This window comes from Myripristis murdjan, chromosome 24, assembly GCF_902150065.1.
Source record: "Myripristis murdjan chromosome 24, fMyrMur1.1, whole genome shotgun sequence".
NCBI lineage: Eukaryota > Metazoa > Chordata > Actinopteri > Holocentriformes > Holocentridae > Myripristis > Myripristis murdjan.
This window is the reverse complement of record NC_044003.1, coordinates 456,093-475,873: the sequence shown is the minus strand read 5'-3', so window position 1 is coordinate 475,873 and position 19,781 is coordinate 456,093. Positions and strand designations below refer to the sequence as shown.

Below are 19,781 nucleotides of genomic sequence, written 5' to 3'. Positions count from 1 at the left end.
TGAATTTGTGAACTTGTACTGTCAGAATTTTCAAGTTTTTTTTCTCAAAAAAATTACAAATTGAATCTAAGATTTTCTGATTGTGGTGGGGTGGGGGGTGTTTTTAACATGTAAAGCACTTTGTGCTACATTTGATGTATGAAAAGTGCTCTATAAATAAAGTTTTGATTGATTGATTGAGACAAGGATTCAACAGAATTCAATAACAATATGTATTATAATATATCATATATTAATAATATAATACAAATATACATCCAATTTTAAGAATAGAATATATCAGCATATTATGTTAATATATTAATATGTACATTAAATAATAATGTCAGTCTTCTGTGTACTAGACTTTCCGGAAACACCGGTCAGATGCACAGAATTGAACCGCCACTTCCGGTGGGAACTTTCAAAATAAAACAATAGTGTGACACAAAATTACAAAAGTCAGTTTTGTTTGTTTGTTTGTTTGTTTGTTTGTTTGTATGTTTGTTTGTTTGTTTTAAAGGAAACAAAGGGAACTCATAGAACAAGATTTCTGAGCCAAATCAAATCCAAACAACTTCCCCTGTTCTCTCACCTCATCTGCCATCCGGCCAATCAGTGAAGCCGAAATGACAGAATTGACGAACAGAAAAGTCATTTCTGATGATGTCTGAACTCCCAGTGAGAGAGATGGATGGATGGATGGATGGATGGATGGATGGATGGACTTTATTGGTAAACTGTTGTGCTCCAGCAGCAGCTCATCCAGACACAGAAACAACAGGAAAACTACACAAAATCTACCAAACAACACCTGGAGAAAGAAATATATGTCTGCACAAAAAACATGAAAAACTAAAAGAATATCAGAAAAAAAAGAAAAACCTTTGCAGAGTAGAACATGTGGATATGAAACAGACTCATAATGCATTAGACAAAACATTTAATCAGAAAAAGCAGCACAGTGTCACACACGTGGAACCCAGCAGCTTGTGGGTGGGCTTTTACTCTGAAAGGTTTTATTTCACTGTCTGAACAAAAATACTTCATTATGTTATTGTAATTATTACTATTATCACTATTATTAGTGTTGTTGCTATTATAGTATTTTTTGTTTTTCTAATTTTAAGACGGAATTTTCTGACATTTTTGTTTTTCATTTTATTTTTATTTTTTTTTTACATTTTTGTCATTTGTGATTATTTCATTTTAAATGGGTAATTGAAATAATTTTAAATAGTTTGGGGGTATTTTTCCACCACTCTTGATATGGTTCTTTTCTATTTGTTTGTTTTTACAAATTTTCTAGCAATTTCATTGGTATTTTTATTTCATTTTATTTCATTTTATTTTTTGTAGGAGGGTAATTCTGTGGCAGTTTAATGTTTCTGTTTTTTTTTTTTTTTTGTTTGTTTGTTTGTTGTTGTTTTTTTTGTTTTTTTTTTTTTTACTGATATAACTTCAAATATATCAGTGAATTGTTTAGATTTCAAAGAGTCACCTGTATTACCGGGTTGGCAGTTGTACACTTTTATTTTTGGAGGTGAAGCCCCGTGGCTTCCGGTCGGTGGTTGTTTGACCGGAACTTGACGCAGCTCAGACCGCAGCTGTGCGTCTCCAGCTGAGGAGCCCAGATGATGCGCTGAGCTGCCCGGGAGCAGGAGCTCATCACCCCGGACGGACCTGCGCACACACCGGGCTCCTCCACCCGCCGGAGCCCCGCAGCGCCGGGACCCGCAGCATGGAGCGGGGCAAACCGGCCACCTACACCGGGGACAAGAAGGCGAAGCTGCTGGCCCGGGCCAACCAGAAGTGGGTCAGACTTGCCACCGTGGTCGCCTATGTGCTGTCGGTGTCTCTGGCCGCCGTGATCCTGGCGGTGTACTACAGTCTGATCTGGAAACCCTCCGCAGGGCCCGGCCCGGGACAGACCCACACCTGGACCCGGACCCGGACCCCGCCCGGAGACCTGGGACCGGCCAGGAGCCACAGCACACACACCGCCACTCACACTCACACCGACACCGACAGTAAAGTTACTTCTGACTCCGATAGAATTAAATGTAGGAACAAGAGCAACAAGAACCAAACCAGCATCAATAATCAAACAGATATCAGTTCTGATATTAACACTCATATTAATGTAAATGTTTACACCGACACATCTCATGAGAACAGGCACATCAGTGCGGCAGATGACAATATCAATATCATGGAGGCTCCAGCAGGGGAGGTTCCGGTGTCAGGAAGCCGTCAGACCGACCTGCACACCGGACTCCGCGGCGGAGTCTCTCCGGTGAACTCTCCGGGCTCCGCCACCGGGCCGGCCGAGCCGACGCTGACCGGGCAAGGCGCCTCCGAGGCCGGCTGGACCACCGCCGAGCCTCCCGCTGTCACCGCGGAAGATCCGTCCAACCTGCCGACCCACCGGGCAGCAGAGAGCCGGGACCAGGAGCCCGACTGGTGGGGCTCACCGGACCAAGGCTCCGGTACCGGGGCGGCGCTGCTCATGGACCCCGACTCCGTTACCGAGAAGTAACGGATTACTCTTCAGACCTGACGTCTTGATGCCAGCGCTTCTCTCTCTCTCTCTCTCTCTCTCTCTCTCTCTCTCTCTCTCTCTCCCTTGCTCCTGGTTCTTTAGTTACTTACAGCGGTTCAGGCTGGGCTTTTATTTTGACATTTAACCCTCTGAGCAGAATTCCTATGTAATAGAAAGAAAAATTCAAAGAAAAAAAATAATGGTAAATAGTTCCATACACTTTAAATGAATTTTAAAAAATGTCATATGATATATATTTATTACAATTGTCTATTTTTTAAAGAAATATAGCCTATAAAAGTCACAAGTCTGTGTTTTCCAAAAAATATTAATGAAATAAAAATGCAGCAGTTTACATGGCCACAGAAATGATTTTTGATTTGTCTGTTTGACTTTTTATTTATTTATTTTTATATTTTTTTTAAATAAAAAAAAGAAGAAGAAAGAAAGAGGGGCACGTTCAAGCTTCAGAGAAATGCCGTCTCAAAATGAAAAGCTGGTTTTCACAGGGCTGATTTATGTTTCATTTGTCTTGGAGCAGAAATCAGGTTCGTCAGTAATTCATAACTCAACACTGTTTGTTCTCTCTCCTGCTGGATTTACTGAGTAATCCATTCAGTCTCATCAGGGTCAATAATCTGCTAGTGGGATTAGATAATCCCACTTTGATTCCAGCAGTGTTCAGTTGGTTCCAGGATTTTCTTGGATCGAGTGTTCGAGTCCGAGCAGCGCAGGACCAAAGCAGAGCAGCAGGTCAGATTACAGCGTCTGTGTCCCGTACAATCTGAAGAAACACACAAATACATGCTCATAAGAGCGAGAGCCAGATGGAGCTCAGTGTCATGTTGCTGTTTAGTTAAAGGAGCATTCCGCAGTTTCTGAGTGTCTGGTCTGCTCACTACGACTCCTCCAATCACAATGTGAGTTTGTGTTTGAAGCAGCCGCCTCATAATGTTCTGCTCAACACTGGAAAGCAAAACGTTTCCCCGCTTAGGGACTATTTTCCCTGGCGGAGGAGGAGGAGGAGGAGGAGGAGGAGGAGGAGGAGGAGGAGGAGGAGCGCAGTGAGACAGACGTCCAGTTTCCAGAGTCTGTCCAGCTCCTGTCAACACAAATATTCTGATGTTTGAGCTTTTGTTCGAGCACGAGCGAGGTCAGAGGGCAGCGCTGCGTTTCAGGACTTTAAAAATGTGGGAAAGCAGACGAATGAGTTCACCGCATGGCTGAGTGTCGGCGTCTTCATGTCCCTGTCTGTCCTCTGGCTGGCCGACAGCTCAGCTCGTCACTTTGATGGAAAATGACCATAAAGTGTGTTGTCAGACGGCCCCTGAACGCACCTCCAGGCCCTGCTTTGAGAAAGTGCTGCTGCTTCCCCCTGAGCCCGAGCTGGGGAGGCCGAGGGTCACACAGGGGGGTTTGTGTGGGTGTTGGTGTGTTGTGGTGTTGGTGCCTGGACGAGGGCGAGCGCCCCGCCTCCTCGCCGCTTTCCGGAAACCCCCGCCCGGCTCTGATCCCACTGGAGTCGTTATCAGCGAGGCGATCTGCCGCCGAGTCCTCCAGAGGATCAGCAGCTTCCTGTCCGACGGCAGGAAACAAACACACAGCTCTTCAGTTCCTGCCAGCAACTCCAAACCACGAAACCACAAAACCACAAAACCACAAAACCACGAAACCACGAAACCGCCAGACCGTCAGACCATCAGACCACCAGACCACCAGACCATCAGACCGTCAGACCATCAGACCACCAGACCACCAGACCGTCAGACCGTCAGACCGTCAGACCGTCAGACCGTCAGACCACCAGACCACCAGACCACCAGACCATCAGACCGTCAGACCGTCAGACCACCAGACCGTCAGACCGTCAGACCACCAGACCATCAGACCGTCAGACCACCAGACCATCAGACCATCAGACCGTCAGACCACCAGACCACCAGACCACCAGACCATCAGACCGTCAGACCGTCAGACCACCAGACCATCAGACCGTCAGACCACCAGACCATCAGACCATCAGACCGTCAGACCACCAGACCACCAGACCACCAGACCATCAGACCGTCAGACCGTCAGACCACCAGACCATCAGACCGTCAGACCACCAGACCACCAGACCGTCAGACCACCAGACCACCAGACCATCAGACCGTCAGACCCTCAGACCATCAGACCGTCAGACCACCAGACCACCAGACCGTCAGACCGTCAGACCACCAGACCATCAGACCGTCAGACCACCAGACCACCAGACCGTCAGACCACCAGACCACCAGACCACCAGACCATCAGACCGTCAGACCCTCAGACCATCAGACCGTCAGACCGTCAGACCACCAGACCGTCAGACCGTCAGACCACCAGACCATCAGACCGTCAGACCACCAGACCACCAGACCGTCAGACCGTCAGACCGTCAGACCATCAGACCGTCAGACCGTCAGACCGTCAGACCGTCAGACCACCAGACGGTGCTGCAGTTATGATTTTATTATTTTTTATTTTGTGTCTGAGAGGCTGACTGTCATCAAACTGCGTTGCCCTTTAGCTGTAGCTAACGTTGTGTTAGCTAATGTTTGCCTAGCTAGCATCGCTGTGGCGCCCCCTGTAGCCGCACAGCTGATGTGGCTGTCGCTCGCTGAAGTGCTGTGTCTTTAGCTCCGCCTCTTCCTGTCACTTGATATGACCGTCAGCGTGTCGAGCTAACATGCTAACAGTTACTCTTGCTTTGTTGAAGCTAACACATGCTAGCACAGGTGCAGCTGGAGGGTCAATCAAACTTGATGTATTTAGGCCTCCAGAGGGCGCCAGCTTGACTCCATCTGCAGCGCCCCCTGCTGGCTGCAGGCCGCCAGCGCCTCTGAGATAAAGTGGGCGGAGTTACAGCAGTAAAAACGAGCTAATCGCTGTTAGCCGCTGTCAGTGTTCCTCTCCTTCACTTTGTGCAAACTGACATGTCAGAAACCGGACAGGCGCTGAGCGTCCCGGCGGCGGCGTCCAGGCGTTGTCACGGCCCTCAGCGGCGCCGTGACGACGCCTGGAAAGTTCCTCTGGTTCACCGACGCTGAACTCACAACTAAACACAGAAACAACTGAAAGCACCTGAAGCTGCAGTGAGAGAGCTGAGGGACGCTCAGCACGGCTGCTCATACTGCTCATACTGGTCATACTGGTCATACTGTTTATACTGGTTTTACTGTTTATCTTGGCTGGTTATCATCACTGACAGAAAACAGTCTGAAAACACACAAACGCTTCCTGTCCCGCCGGCCGCCTCTCACTAATCTCTCAGATTATAATCTGAGGGTGGGGAGCTGTAATCTCTGCAGAGGCAGGAAGTGATTTTCCCCAAATCAGCTGAGAGCTGCTGTGCTGCACACATACACACACACACACACACACACACACACACTCACACACACACACACACACACACACACACACATACACACACACACACTCAGAAGTGATGAACAGAGTGAGGTCATGCCCTCTGGCTGCTGTGGGTTCTTTACTGAAACGGTTTCAGGACGAGGAGCTGCGTCTAGTCATCAACGCCAGGAAGCCTCACCGCCGCCGGGACGTCCCACCTCAGTGTGGGCACACACACACACACACACACAGACACACACACACACACACACACACACAATAAAACAACATATATGTATGTATACACACACACACACACACACACACACACCACATATATATATATTTATATATATATATATATACGTATATGTATGTGTGTGTGTGTGTATATATATATATACACTACTCACAAAAAGTTAGGGATATTCGGCTTTCGGGTGAAATTTCAGGATGAACCTAAAATGCATTATAACCTTTCCAGGTGAACTTAATGTGACCTTCTGTAAACTTTTGAATGCACATGTCCAACTGTTCAGTGTTTCAGTACTTTTTGCACAGGTTGCTGTTCTCTAACAAGGAGCTTAACGGCAAAATTCACAACAGGTGTTTGATCCATGAATCAACCAATAAATTTCCTGGTTCAATTAGAATTGGTATTTAAACAGTCCTCCTCATCATGCTGTTCACATTTTGACATCATGAGACCAAGACGACACCTAACAATTGATCAGCAGCACTTCGCCATTGCGAGGCTTCAAACAGGATGTCCTCAGACGGAAGTGGCCACTGAGCTCAGAGTGTCACAGAGTGTCATCAGCAGGTTGCAACAGAGATACAGAGAGACTGGAAGAGTCACAGAAAGGCAGAGAAGTGGACGTCCTTTGGCCACATCCCACACTGATGACCGCTTCATTGTGAACAGTGCCCTGTGGAACCGGATGATGAATGCCACTCAACTCCAGGCACATTTAAGGGAAGTGAGAGGCACCCAAGTGTCACGTCAGACCATTCGAAACCGTTTACATCAGCATGGTCTGCGTGCTAGACGACCTGCAAGGGTACCTGACCACACCACCAGGCACAGGTGTCATCGTCTTGCATGGGCCAGGGAGCATTTACGCTGGACGAGGGACCAGTGGGCCTCAGTGCTGTTCTCTGATGAAAGCCGATTCATGTTGAGCAGAAATGATGGCCGCCAACGATGTTGGAGACGTCAAGGAGAGCCCTATGCATCAGCCACTGTTGTCACCAGACGAGCCTTTGGTGGTGGTGGTGTTACTGTGTGGTTAGGTGTGTCTAGTCAGTACAGAACTGCCCTACACTTTGTGACAAGCCCATACTACCTGAATAACATCATTAATCCAGTCATTGTGCCCCTGCATGACCAACACAGGCCTAATTTCATCTTCATGGACGACAATGCTGCAGCTCATCGAGGTCGTATCATTAGGGAACGGCTGCTGGAGACTGGGGTACCTCAGATGGAGTGGCCTACACTTTCTCAGACCTGAATCCCATAGAAAACCTATGGGATCAGCTGAGTCGCCGTGTAGAGGCTCGGAGCTCTGTACCCCAGAACCTCAATGTCCTGAGGGCCACCCTTCAAGAAGAGTGGGATGCCATGCCTCAGCAGACAATAAGTCGACTTGTGAACAGCATGAGACGTCGTTGTCAAGCTGTAATTGATGCTCAAGGGCACATGACAAGTTATTGACACTGACATTTTTTGTTGTGGTATATCCACCACTGTTGTTGGCTTTTGTTTCAAGAAATTGTTTGAGATGAGGAAATCACCAGTGTATGCTTCTACTTAAATGCCCTACTTTCATGATATAATATCACTGTAGTGTGAACTTTTTACATTTTCCATAAATTTCACCCAAAAGCCAAATATCCCTAACTTTTTGTGAGTGTATATATATATATATATATATATATATATATATATATATATATATATGTATATACATATATACATTTATACACAACACACACATTCGTATGTGTGTGTGTGTGTGTGTGTGTAAATGTACAGTTGTGTGAACTGTGTGTGTGTGTTCTCCATGGTTCTCAGAGACAGTGCGGTGTGTGACCTGCTCAGCTGTGATCAGGCAGACTCAGCGCCCCCCGGTGGACAGACCCTGAACTGCAACACAAACAGGAAGCAGGAAGTCCTGCGAAGCGCTGCAGTAAGAGCCCTCCTGCATTGTCAGATGTGCTCCTGCTATTAAAGACCCCATGAACAGGACACTTATTTTCTTGAGTTTATGTATTTCCTGTTGAAACAGGAAGTACACGGGGAAGGACACGGTGCAGCGGAGGATCACTCAAGTGCAAACCAACAGGATCTCAGTTTTATTTTGAAGGGACAGGTGGAGGAGAGAGGACGTTACAGATTTGTGAAGGTTTTATTTGTTGAAATTTTCATTTACAGCCGCCAGTGCAGGATGATGATGTCACTGTTGGACAGGAAGTGGAGGTCATGTGAGGTCGTCTCTGTTAACCCTCGCAGCTCAGCTCTTTGTCCTTTTAGTTTTAGCCTCACACTTTATGAGCATAAAAAATCTCCTATAATTTCTGTTTTGCCATATTTCTGACCTTTTCCTTGTAACTTTTTGCTGAAATGAAGTTTGTGAGAGCCGTTAAAACCTTTGAAGCCTCAGCAGGTTCACTGGATTTTATTTTGAAAAGATACAGGGAAACAGCTGATCCAGGAGTGGCAGGTGACGACAGAACCAGCAGAAACCAGACAGACAACAAGTACAGAGAGAAAACTAAACTGGGAAATTATACTTCTAAAGGTTCGAGTTGGAGAATTAAAATTTTTACAGCAAAAAAAAATCTTTGTGGCTGATTCCCGTCTCGTTTGTTTTTGAACTTTTCAGTTTCAGCTCATTTCCTTGTTCCTTTTTTCAAACTGATTTCTCTGCCCGGCTGTCAGAGGGCGAACCAGAGAGCATCCTGCTCTTTCCCACAGGACTTGAACGCAGCACACCGTCTGTCTCCTTAACTTGTAGGAAAACAAGCTGGAAATTTGAAAAAAAAAAAAAGATATCAAGAAAACTGTTTTTCATAATTATGACTGCATATTATTACTGATGACTTGAAAATTAGTTTCCAACTGGTTTGATTATAATATTTAAAACAGGTACAGGCAAAACCTTTTTGCCAAGACTTTGGGGTTCATATCAGCTCATTTTTTTAATCTTCTCTTTATTATGATTTTTGAAAAAACAAACAGTCTGTCTGTCTGTCTGGGTTGAAGCTGCTGCAGCTCACAGGACTCTGCAGCGCGCTGCGTTCACAGGCATCCCGACAACACGGCGCCCACACACCAGCACACACTCAGCAGAGATTCACTTGGTTTATTAAGAGCTTCAGAAAGGCTTGTGAGTTTTTCCAGAGGAACATCAGGCGCGGCCAATCAGACGCAGCCGCAGGACAGAGTGCGGCGGGGGAGGCGGGGTCTGAAACTCCCAGATTACACAGGGAAAATCACCAGGAAAAAACTCAAATTCATGAGAAAAAAAGATTGGAAAGTCATAAATTCATGGGAAGAAAATATTTGTTTTCCTTTGGAGCCGCGTGGCTTCCCCTCGCTCGGCACGCTTTCTCTCAGAAATTCTCATCAAAGTTATTCCCTCATAAATTTAACACTTTAATTACAGATAAGGGTTGTTTTTTTTTTTTTTTAGTGAAATTTATGACTTTATTCTCGAGTTTATTTCTCAGAATATTACCCCAACATTAATTTCCAAGACCAAAGTGGTACATTTTTTAGGAAAAAACCCTCAAAAATTCTGAGATTATAAAGTCAAATTTACCAGGAAAAAAAAAAGGTTTTGTTTACTTTTGTTTTGTCCGCGGCTCGCCGTCTGTGGACTGCTGGCTCCTGCTGCGCAGCACAAAATGGGATTTATAGTTTTTCACAAATTTATGAGAAAAACCTGGGATATTCTCTGAGATTAGTCGTAAATGAGAAGTCATAAATTTGAGGCAAAAAAAAAACGAAAATCAAAAACAAACAAACAAACAAACAAACAAAAAAAACAAAATCCAGAAAGTGCCAACAAAGTCAAAGCATGTGGCTTTTAGATAGATAGATACTTTATTCATCCTGAAGGAAATTCCCAAAAAGACAAACTGTTAAGATTGGAGTTTTTTTCTGGTGAATTTGTGAGGTTTTTCCTCGTAAACTTACCTCTTTAATGACTGAGGAAAATTAACGAGAAAAAACTCAAATATTTTGAGATTACAGTGGTAAACTTACAACAAACTCACAAATTTATGGGGAAAAAATCCTTTTTTTGTGATTTCCTGTTAAATGTACATCTTTCATCTCAGAAATTGACTTTTCCTCTCAGAGTTTAAGCCCCGCCCCCCCGGCTCTGTTACTCAGTTTTCTGTCCCTGAAGTGGCCCGAGGACACCGGCGCAGCGTGAGCTCCGTGACTCGAGCGCTGCCCCCTGCTGGTGGGGAGGAAACCAGCCCGACCTGGGACTGAGGGTGTGTTACGTGGTGAGTCGGCGAGCTAACAGAGGTGGGAATAAACGACGACACGGCACAGCGTCACAATATTCTGTGGCGATATCGCAGATTTACAGTTTCCTGCCGGAGCTGGTCAGTCTGGAACATTTTGCTGAGGTGACGTGAACAGAGTGAAAACACTGCTGACCGTCTGCACCTGCAGCTCAACAACGGGGAGAAATCTCAGTTCCCGTCGTCCCAACACGACAAAACGTCTCCAATCACAAAGCGACGCATCGTGACTTCAATATCGAGAGAATAACCCACCCCTGCTAGCTAACCGCTCACTTCCCCTGTATTCTGTGGGTGTTAGCTTACCGGTCTGGTTAGCATCGTTAGCAAAATCAGTGAAGTGCAGCAAAAAAAAAATACAAAACAAAAATCAACACAAAAGCAGCGTGAAGAGGAAGTGGCAGCGCCAAAGATCTGCAGACGGACAGAACTCACACTCCAGCAGAACTCAGGAGGGGAGGGGGGGTTTGTTCAGCGGCAGCAGGAACCCGGGAGAACCAGCAGAGACACAAACACCGTGCACGGGTCGGCTTCCCGAAACATCTGGAAGGGAACTGAGCTGATCCCCTTGGTTCTGAGAACAGCTGGGTTGGTTCTGAACCGGCTGGCGTTTGTTCTGCATTTGGTTTAGTTTGGTTCCGGATAGAGTTGGTTCTAAACATCTGGGATGGTCTGAACTGATCTGGGCTGGTTTTGATCTGTTTAGGTTGTTTCTAAACCGGTCTGGGTTGGTTCTGAACCGATTAGGGTTGGTTCTAAAGTGGTTTTGGTTAGTTCTGAACTGGTTTGGGTTGGTTCTGAACTGGTTTGGGTTGGTTCTGAACTGGTTTGGGTTGGTTCTGAATTGGTCTGGGTTGGTTCTAAAGTGGTTTGGGTTGGTTCTGAACTGGTTTGGGTTGGCTCTGAAGTTGTGCCCTGCAAATCAAAAAGGGGTCTAGAGAGATTATTATTATTATTATTATTTTAAATCTTTGTTTTTGGGCTTTGCTTCCTGGTTTTCTAGCTGCCTGATCAGTTTATCTCGTCCCCGTCCTGGGACGGCCTTGGTGCCCCTGCCTCCTGAACAAACCCGCCCTCTGGAGAAATGGCTGAAAAAAACAAGACCGCCAGATGAAACCACCAGTGGAACTCTAACATCACTGAGGGGGAACAGGTATCTACAAAAACACAGCCGTGTGCTACTGATGTTCCTTCAGTTTAGGCAGGGCGGTCCCATCGCCCCGGAGCTGGAACCGAGACCGCTTGAGTCCGCCTGGCAGGCAGAGGAGCTGGACACGACTCGTAAGGCAATATCACAGGAAATCAATCTGTAATGTCTTGTGCTGAGAATGAAAGACTTTTTTCTCTGAGAGTTACAGGATAAACCCCCAGTTTCATCCCGTCCAGCGTGTTAGCACCAAACAGCTCCAACAAGCAGGCGCACCATTCTAGTGTTTTTTGTCTCAGAACAGCTGTTTCATCATCTCATCTGGAGATTCTGATTGCCATTTAAATATATTCATTTCAACAGAGGTCCTGCTTTATGCCCATCTATCCCCCATCATGCATCGCTGTGAAGTAAGACAGAAAAAAGACCAAGAGACAACGCACTGCCACAAGTATGCACCACTGTTACAGTAAAGGCACCAGACACAGAGCATTTTCCACCTGTTTTGGACAGCGAGTGCCATGAAACCAGAACACGGTGAACGCAACGCAGAACAGTTACACTGAAAGAAAAGGAAGAACAGGAATCAATGTGCTAACTAATAAACTGCAAAAGATGGAACTGGAAAGAGTAACTCACTCAGTTCCACTGAGTGCAAACGCACTAAACCGTGTCCACCACGTCTTCATTAGAGACATTTAGTATTCTGGACTGACGTGACGGGGACACTAATTAAAGCTTCATCCCACTGATTTTCTGCATGTTCAGGGTTTCCTCTCCAGAAGGTTCCTCTGCTCTCCTCCCAGAGCGAGCAGTGGGCTTTCAGAGCTGCCACATCACTCCTCCTCCCTTTCCTCCAGCCGCTGGTTTCCATTCATTCCACTACGATATGAACATGAACTTTCGGAGCCTTCACACTTTCTTCACTCCAGTTTTCCATCAGCCCAATAAAGTCCTCCACATGAGTTTTCCTAAAAGCAGCAGCACTGTTGGCTTTTCAGGACCTTTTTTTACGGTCATTTTCCATCAAAGTGACGAGCTGAGCTGCCAGTGACCCAGAGGACAGACAGCATCAGGGACATGAAGACGCCCACACTAAACCATGACGCTGGGAATCTGATGGTTTCTAATCAAAGTGGCTGTAAAAACTGTGGTGAACTAATTCGTCTGCTTTCCCACACATTGAAAGTCATGAAACGCAGCGCTGCCCTCTGAACTCGCTCATGCTCGATCGCAGGAGGGAACAAAACCTCAAACATTAGGACTTTGAGGCTGAAGACTTTTGTTCGCCGCAGAAGCAGAACATTATAAGGCGGCTGCTTCAACCAAATATTCACATTTTGATTATGTCAGTAAATGATTTGACAAATGGGGGAGTTGTAGTGAACGGACTAAACATTCAGAATCAGTGGGATGGAGCTTTAAGAGCAAAGATAGGAGATGTTTACCCAAAGCTTGAGGCACCGCAGCCCTCTGCAATGTTGACTCACACGTAGCCGGCGATCACACTGCGAGCAACACCACCGACCAGCCGCCCGACGTCCAGGCATCTCCTGCAGAGCTGGGCACCGGGCTCCCATTTCTACTGTCGCCTGGGGAGAAGTCAGCTTTCCACTTCTCCGAAAGACGACAGGGTTAAACACCTCAAAAACAATACCTAAAACATGGCTGCAACCAATTTTCAAACAGTGCTTCCAACTCTGCCGGTCAATTTATATTAGTCAAATAGTGCTCACTAATTACCACTGGCCAGATCGCTATTTAAACTTGTTAAACCCATGTAACATTGTGAGAGAGCAGAGAACCAAAAACTACATGATTGACCTGTTTGAAGCCTGGAACGGCATGTGGTGCAGTCTGAGCCTCTAGCCCCGCCCACTACGAGTTACAATAAGCTAACACATGAACTGAGCTGCTCGCAGTGTGAACGCCCTGATAGTTTATGCATATACTTCAAAAGTGCAGATTTAAAAGGTTGTCTTTTTGGTGTTCAAGTGCATACATTTGTTCTCACATTTATGGCTTTCTTTTAGTAACAAACTAATATAAACGCTGGCAGGAGGTTAACGTGTCCTGCCTCCTATAGTCTCTTGGTGTGCTTGGAGTTATAGTGGCTCCTCATGTCTTTCCGGAGGCGGAACTTCTCTCCGCAGACGCCACAGATGTACAGGTGGACATCCATGTGTTTCTCCAGCTGATCTCCGCCTGGGAAGATCTGGAAGCAGACCTGGCAGATGGTTTCTCCGGCTGACAGGTGGGAGATCATGTGTCGCACATGGTCATGTTTGAGGAAGGTTCCCTGGTCGCAGACTGGGCAGACGTAGCGCGCCATGCCTTTGTGCATGTCGGTGTGGAGCCTGAGCTGACGCTCCCGCAGGAACTGCTTCCCACAGGTCTGGCAGGTGAACTGCTTCTCCTTGGTGTGGACGGTGTAGTGCTCCCGCAGGTGGCAGCGTTGGTAGAAGCCTTTGCCACAGATGCTGCAGAAATGCTTCCGCCGATGATCCGGTTCGCCACCTTCCTCGAGCAGCACCGGCCGGAAAAGCTCCTGGTCGTGGCAGGCCAGGGCGTGCTCCAACGCCAGGCTCTCACTCTGGAACAGCAGGCCGCAGTGCGGACAGGCCAGGTCCGCCCCCTCCAGCAGGCCCTCCTCCATGCCCTGAGGCTCCTCCAGCAGCGAGGCGTCGTCCTCACCATGGGAGTCGGACTCACCGCCATGAGATTCACCGCAGCGCTCTGCGTGCTCTTGAAGCTGGCGGCCCTTAATGAGCACTTGGCCACATCTTCCACATGCACAAATATGGCCCATGTGGTTGGACAGATAGTGGGCGGACTTGTCCTCCTCTGTTAGCAGAGCGCCACACAATTCACAAGGGGTGGAGTCAGCTTCCTGCTTCTCCTCTTTGACCTTGCGGAGTTTTGCTGGTATCCCTGGATCCTCTCCACCTGACACGTGGCCTTCAAAAGTCTCACTGCTGTCCTCCATGGCCGAGACTCCAGGCTCCGGCTCGCGGGTCAATCCGGTCTTCTCCCTCAGTGAGTCTTTAAGTGTGGCATCACCGAAGCTCGTGCTGCAGTCTCTGGCGCTGTGCTCGCCGACTCGCACAACCTCAATCTCTGGGAACATCGTCTCCTCTGGTTCTGTCTTGATGGGGATGCTTCTTGTTGACCCAGATTCACCGTCTCCCGCCGCTGCCGACCTGACAATTAGGTCAGAGTCCAACTTGGCCTCAGGCCAGTCGTCCTCTCCTTTGCAGATGGCCCTGTGTTCCTCTGCGCTCTCGGAGGTGGAGCTCTCTGCTTTGCTGGAGTCGTTGTCGCCTTCGGCATTGGCTTTCAGCGGTTGGTAAGCCTTCCTGTTAGTGCAGGTCAGGATGTGCTCGATCAGCAGCTTCTCACAGCTGAAGACGAAGCCGCAGTCATCGCAGGTGTACGTCCGGCCGAAGCGTGGACGGTCTTTGAGGGTTGAGCTCCTACCACCTGATCTCTTTCTTAAGTCACACGGTTGCTCGGCTACACCGTCCACAACTGGCGGCACCACTAACAAAGGTGCGCTCACAACCTCCTCAACCACCGGCCTGCTGACGCTGACAGACGCTGGGACGGCCGGGCGTGCAACGCTGCTGTTTACAGCTTTCGGCAGGCGTTCCACCTCCGGGACGGCGGGCTTCTGCTGCTCGTACATGCGGACTCCGAACATCATCTTTCCGCCAGCGGGACCAGTAGAGGAAGAGGAGCTAGATGAGGAAGAGGCTGAGGAGGACGGCGTGAGGTTGGAGCTCCTGATGTCCCTGAGGTCCTCCAGCGAGTCGGGGATGTAGTACATCTGCAGATACACCATGGAGGCCTTGAGCTCCTCGAACTCATAGCTCCCCACCACGATGCGGCCGAGGTACATGAGCTGCAGGATGAGGTCGAAGCACTCGGCGCTGATCTGCATGTTGCTGAGGTCGAGGCGCCCCGCCCCCTGCTGGTCTCTGATGAACATCATCCTGAAATAGGAGCTGCAGGCCGCCAGCACAGCCTTGTGGGCCCTGAAGTAGATATCACCGATGGCGATGAGGCAGTCGCACAGGAAGCCCCACTCCCGCTGGTTGTTGAGCTGCTGGAGGACGTGATCGCTGTGGCTCGGCCTCGCCATCGCCCCTGCAGCACAATGGAGGAGACATGAAGAAAGCAATTAAATGGCTGCATATTTTCTACTTTGAGGTTTGACTGTGGTTGGGTTTTATGGCGTTGCAGTGGATTTCATAATGCTCGGTTGATTGTGCTTGGCGAGGCAGGACGCCCTCTTAGAGTCCCGCTGTGACTCATCGAGACTCGGCCTGAATTATTAAGAGCACTGACTTTAGCAGTTTAGCTTTTGTTGTATCAAACCTCCCCGTTGCGTTTCCCCGTCAGAGAACAGAGAAGACGCTTCAGTCCAAACCCACAGGCAGACTGGAACGTCCTGGGGGATTTCAGCAGGGTTTGTCCATTCCTGACTTACTGGCATGTTGACATCTGCATCATTTCATTTTCAGACCTTCTGCTGCCTGTTCCTAATTCAGGCTTTTTTCTGCCTGTGTGTTTTTGTGTATTCATCTGTCCTCATCTTGTTTTGATTTATGTTTGCTGAAGTCCCTTGAAACCTGGACTCACGCCAGACTTCTGGAGGTTAAAATGCTTGTGAAAGGTGCGTTCAGACGCCTCTCACAAGCATTTCAAGATTTGCCTTTATTTGATCAGAGTTCATACTTTGATTTAAATTGATTAGATCACATTAGAGCTTTTATCTGTGTTGCACTCCGGCCTGAAGGGCCCTCTGTCTTTCTGGGATCCTTCTCAACATTTCTAATCTCATGTTTTCTCTTGGGAGTTTACGCTGTGCGGCGCTCTGAGGCCGTCACAGAGACTCCAGGCTGTCATGCAGTGGAAGGTGAGCTTCCTGCAGCCGTGGGGTTTCAGGTTCTGTCAGGTTCCTGTCGCCACACGCAGGCACAGCTTGTGGTTTGTGTTTTGCTGTGAAAACACCTGCGGGGAAAAATCAGCTTCCATGAGCCAAAATGAATCCAACAATCCTCCACGCAAAACAAACACTTTCATCATTTCAATGGCATTTCATATTTCAGTCATGAAGGGATTGTGTGCAGCGAGGCCTGCAGTGAGGAGGTCAAAGGTCACAGTCGCCCTGCTGGACGAGGCGGGGACAGTGACAGACTTTTGTCTTTCAAAGCAGAACCTAAATGACCTAATAATTCAGTGTGGTAATATGCAATAATAACAATAATTATAAGTCAAGTAACTTCTTACATGCCCATTTTTATAGACCTGCTTTTATGAGATGTTGTCTTTACTTTTTATTTTCTCTTTGTTATTGCTTTTATTCCTGTAGTTTTTCTACTTCTTTTTATCTTTTTCCATTTTTCTCAGCCTGTTTTTTTTGCTATGCTGTTTGTCAGAGCTCTTCATAAACTCTGGTTTTGAAACTGCTGGAGAAATATAAGATGATAATATAAGATGATTATCATCATTATCATTATTGTTGTTGCAGTAGAATACGCCAGGTTTTAAATGCAGTGTGAGTGTTTCCTTGTTTCTTCCAGGTGGGGCTGGGCGATCTGGCCTAAAAATAAAATTTACAATTCTCATCGCCAAAAATATATCCACTCACTGAATTATCACAACTCTTTTGATTTAAACTTATTGTTTAATCAGGTCTTCATGACTGAAATTATTTAAAATAAAGATATTGGTATTATATGAAACTAGTGGACTTAAGGATTCCAGCATCACCAGTCACGTCACGCTCGGCTGCTGGCAAGGCGGCTCAGTCTCGCTCCAAAGTTTGGCTACATTTTGGTAAGAGAAAAACCAGCATAGCTGTTTTTACAGGGGCTCTAATAATAAAAATAGACCAAATATCCAGAATTATAACTGTGGGCGGTCAAACTACTGGGAGGGAGCAGACAGCTGGGATGTACAGAATATAACCTGCAGGAGAGACAAACCTCTGTGCAGCTCATCAGGCGGCCCCCAGGAGGCGCTACAGAGCCACTGAAGCCGCCAAGAGCTTTTACACAAAGTCTTTCACAGTAAAAGCAGGAACTGCTGAACACTGGACGCCTGTCTCTCCCTGCTGCCTGGCCTCTTATTATGGGATGGCAGGGGATTCACTGTGGTGTTTAACTGGTGGGGCTGATTTAAATCCACACACCGATAAAGCTCTTACCAGTCACGTACAGCTGTCTGTCTGTCTGTCTGTCTGTCTGTCTGTCTGTCTGTCTGTCTATCTATTTGTCTGTCTCTCTGTCTGTCTATTTATCTGTCTGTGGTAAAAATGCGGGGGCCCCGTGTTATTTTTGCCCGGGGGGCCAGATGTGCAGGGCCGGCCCTGCAGCTGTTCCAGTAACTGACCTGCAGTCAGTTCTCAGCTCAGCCTCCGCCCACGCAGGGCCGCGGCCATGCGGGAGCAGCCGGAGCCTGGCAGCCGCCAAACCCGAGGCGGGAGGCCGCGCGGGGCCCCGCCGTGACCCCGATCCCGGCCCGGGCCCCTCCGCGGCCCCGGGCCCGGCTCTGTGCGGGATGGGGGGCGGGGGGCAGGCCGGCCGGACTGACGAGCTAAAATGGAGCTTAGAGCTCCGGCGGCGAGGAGCGTCGAGCAGCTGCAGTTAACATCCACTGCACCGGAACACGGGCGGCTGCGCCTTCAAAATAAGAGTCAGAACGACACAAGTCCAACACACAGAGGAACAAAGAGGGTGGATCAGTGAGAGGGCCCACTCCGCTCCACAGGGCTGCTCAGCGGGGTTTTCAACAGGCAACAGGCGAGCTGCTGTGCACGGCGGAGCTCAGGAGGCTAAAGTTAACATCATTATCTTTATTACTGTTATTACTTTTGTTGCTGCTGTTGTTGTATTTTCTATGTCAGCTCTTCTCTCTATAGAGCCAATAAGCTCTGTGTGCTCTGTCCGTGTGCTGCAGCACCCCGGCCGCCGTCAGCCCCCGGGCCCGGGCCGGGGCTCCGCGGGCCGGGACGGAGGTCCCCGGGGCCGGGCCGGAGGTCCCCGGGGCCGGGCCGGGGCTCCGCGGGGCCGGGTCGGGGCTCCGCGGGGCTTCAGGCGGTGACAGCCGGAGCTCACCGCGCCGCAGCGCCGCCGGCAGCACACTCAGACACGTCAGACCTGCGTGGTTTAGTCGGTGGAGGTAAAAATGGCCTTAAACTCAGCGGAGCGTCGGGGCGAGGCGGCCGGCAGCCCGGAGCCCGGAGCCCGGAGCCGGTGGGAGCGGCTCCGGGCTCCGGGCTCCGGGCTCCGGGCTCCGGGCTCCGGGTTCTTCAGCTCTGAGTTCTCCAGACTCTGTCTCCTGAGCGGCTCACAGGGTTCGGGTTCTCCTGAGCGGCTCACAGGGTTCGGGTTCGGGTTAGAACCCTGACCCGCCGCCCAGCGCAGCTTTTGTTGTGTTCGACGGAAAGCTAACCGGAAGTAGCAGTTTGCGTTCCGGCTAGCTTGACGTTGGTACGGCGGTCTCTCCCGCAAACAGCCCCGCCACCCCCGCACTGCCACCCCGCATTCAGGCGAGCAGAGAGGAAAAAAGGCCGCGGGTTTTCTCCCCTCCAAGTCCGCGAGAAGGAGCGATCGGGCCGCGGACAGCAGCCACACACTCACCGACCGAAGCGGCTCCGCAGCGGCGGCTCGGGGTTCAGACGGAAAGTTGTGACGGAGGAGAAGCCTCTTCTTCTTCTGCTGCTGCTGCTGCTTCTTCTTCTTCTGCAGGATGAAAGAACTTCCGCACAGCCGCGCCGTCAAGGCAGAAAGAGTGCGGGAAAAAACCGAGGACATCCGGTCACAACGACTTCCTTCGAAATAAAACCAAATTAAAAAAATACATCCGAGATGATAAAATAAGTCAAACGCATGTTACAGGCTTTGCTGTTACGTTGCAGCTGCAACATTGTGAGAGAAATATTCAGGAAAAATAAAATTACAACAAAGTATTTTTGTATTTTTTTTTTTTCATTAGTGATGATTCATTAGTGTATAAAGTTTGAAAAATAAAGTGATGGGAAGTGAAGTCTGACACACACACAACACACACATATGTGTACATGTGTGTGTTGTGTGTGTCAGATTTAGATATATACATCTATATATCTATATCTATATATCTACACACACACACACACACACACACACACACAAACACATGCTGCCAGCC

At 48.4% G+C, this 19,781-nt stretch overlaps 1 protein-coding gene across 3 annotated transcripts; it reads right to left on the bottom strand.

Annotated features, from left to right (window-relative positions):
* Positions 1 to 3,036: 3,036 nt before the first annotated feature.
* On the bottom strand, positions 3,037 to 19,350 carry zbtb1 (zinc finger and BTB domain containing 1). Of its 3 annotated transcripts, none has more exons than XR_003927922.1 (3): positions 19,232 to 19,350; positions 13,034 to 15,730; positions 3,037 to 3,305 (listed from the first exon to the last, which is right to left on the bottom strand). XR_003927922.1 is itself a non-coding variant. In XM_030046713.1 (2 exons), the coding sequence occupies exon 2, from the start codon at positions 15,724 to 15,726 to the stop codon at positions 13,666 to 13,668; it is 2,061 nt and encodes a 686-aa protein (XP_029902573.1). In that variant the 5' UTR covers positions 15,727 to 15,730; positions 19,232 to 19,350; the 3' UTR covers positions 12,473 to 13,665. The 3 variants fall into 3 exon arrangements, 1 of the variants encoding a protein (XP_029902573.1); XR_003927921.1 differs by lacking the exon at positions 3,037 to 3,305 and adding an exon at positions 8,546 to 8,925; XM_030046713.1 differs by lacking the exon at positions 3,037 to 3,305 and having other exon boundaries at positions 12,473 to 15,730.
* Positions 19,351 to 19,781: the final 431 nt, after the last annotated feature.

What these genes read in the sequence shown, in the direction of transcription:
- zbtb1 (XM_030046713.1), bottom strand. Translation starts at nt 15,726, where the DNA reads ATGGCGAGGCCGAGCCACAGCGATCACGTCCTCCAGCAGCTCAACAAC.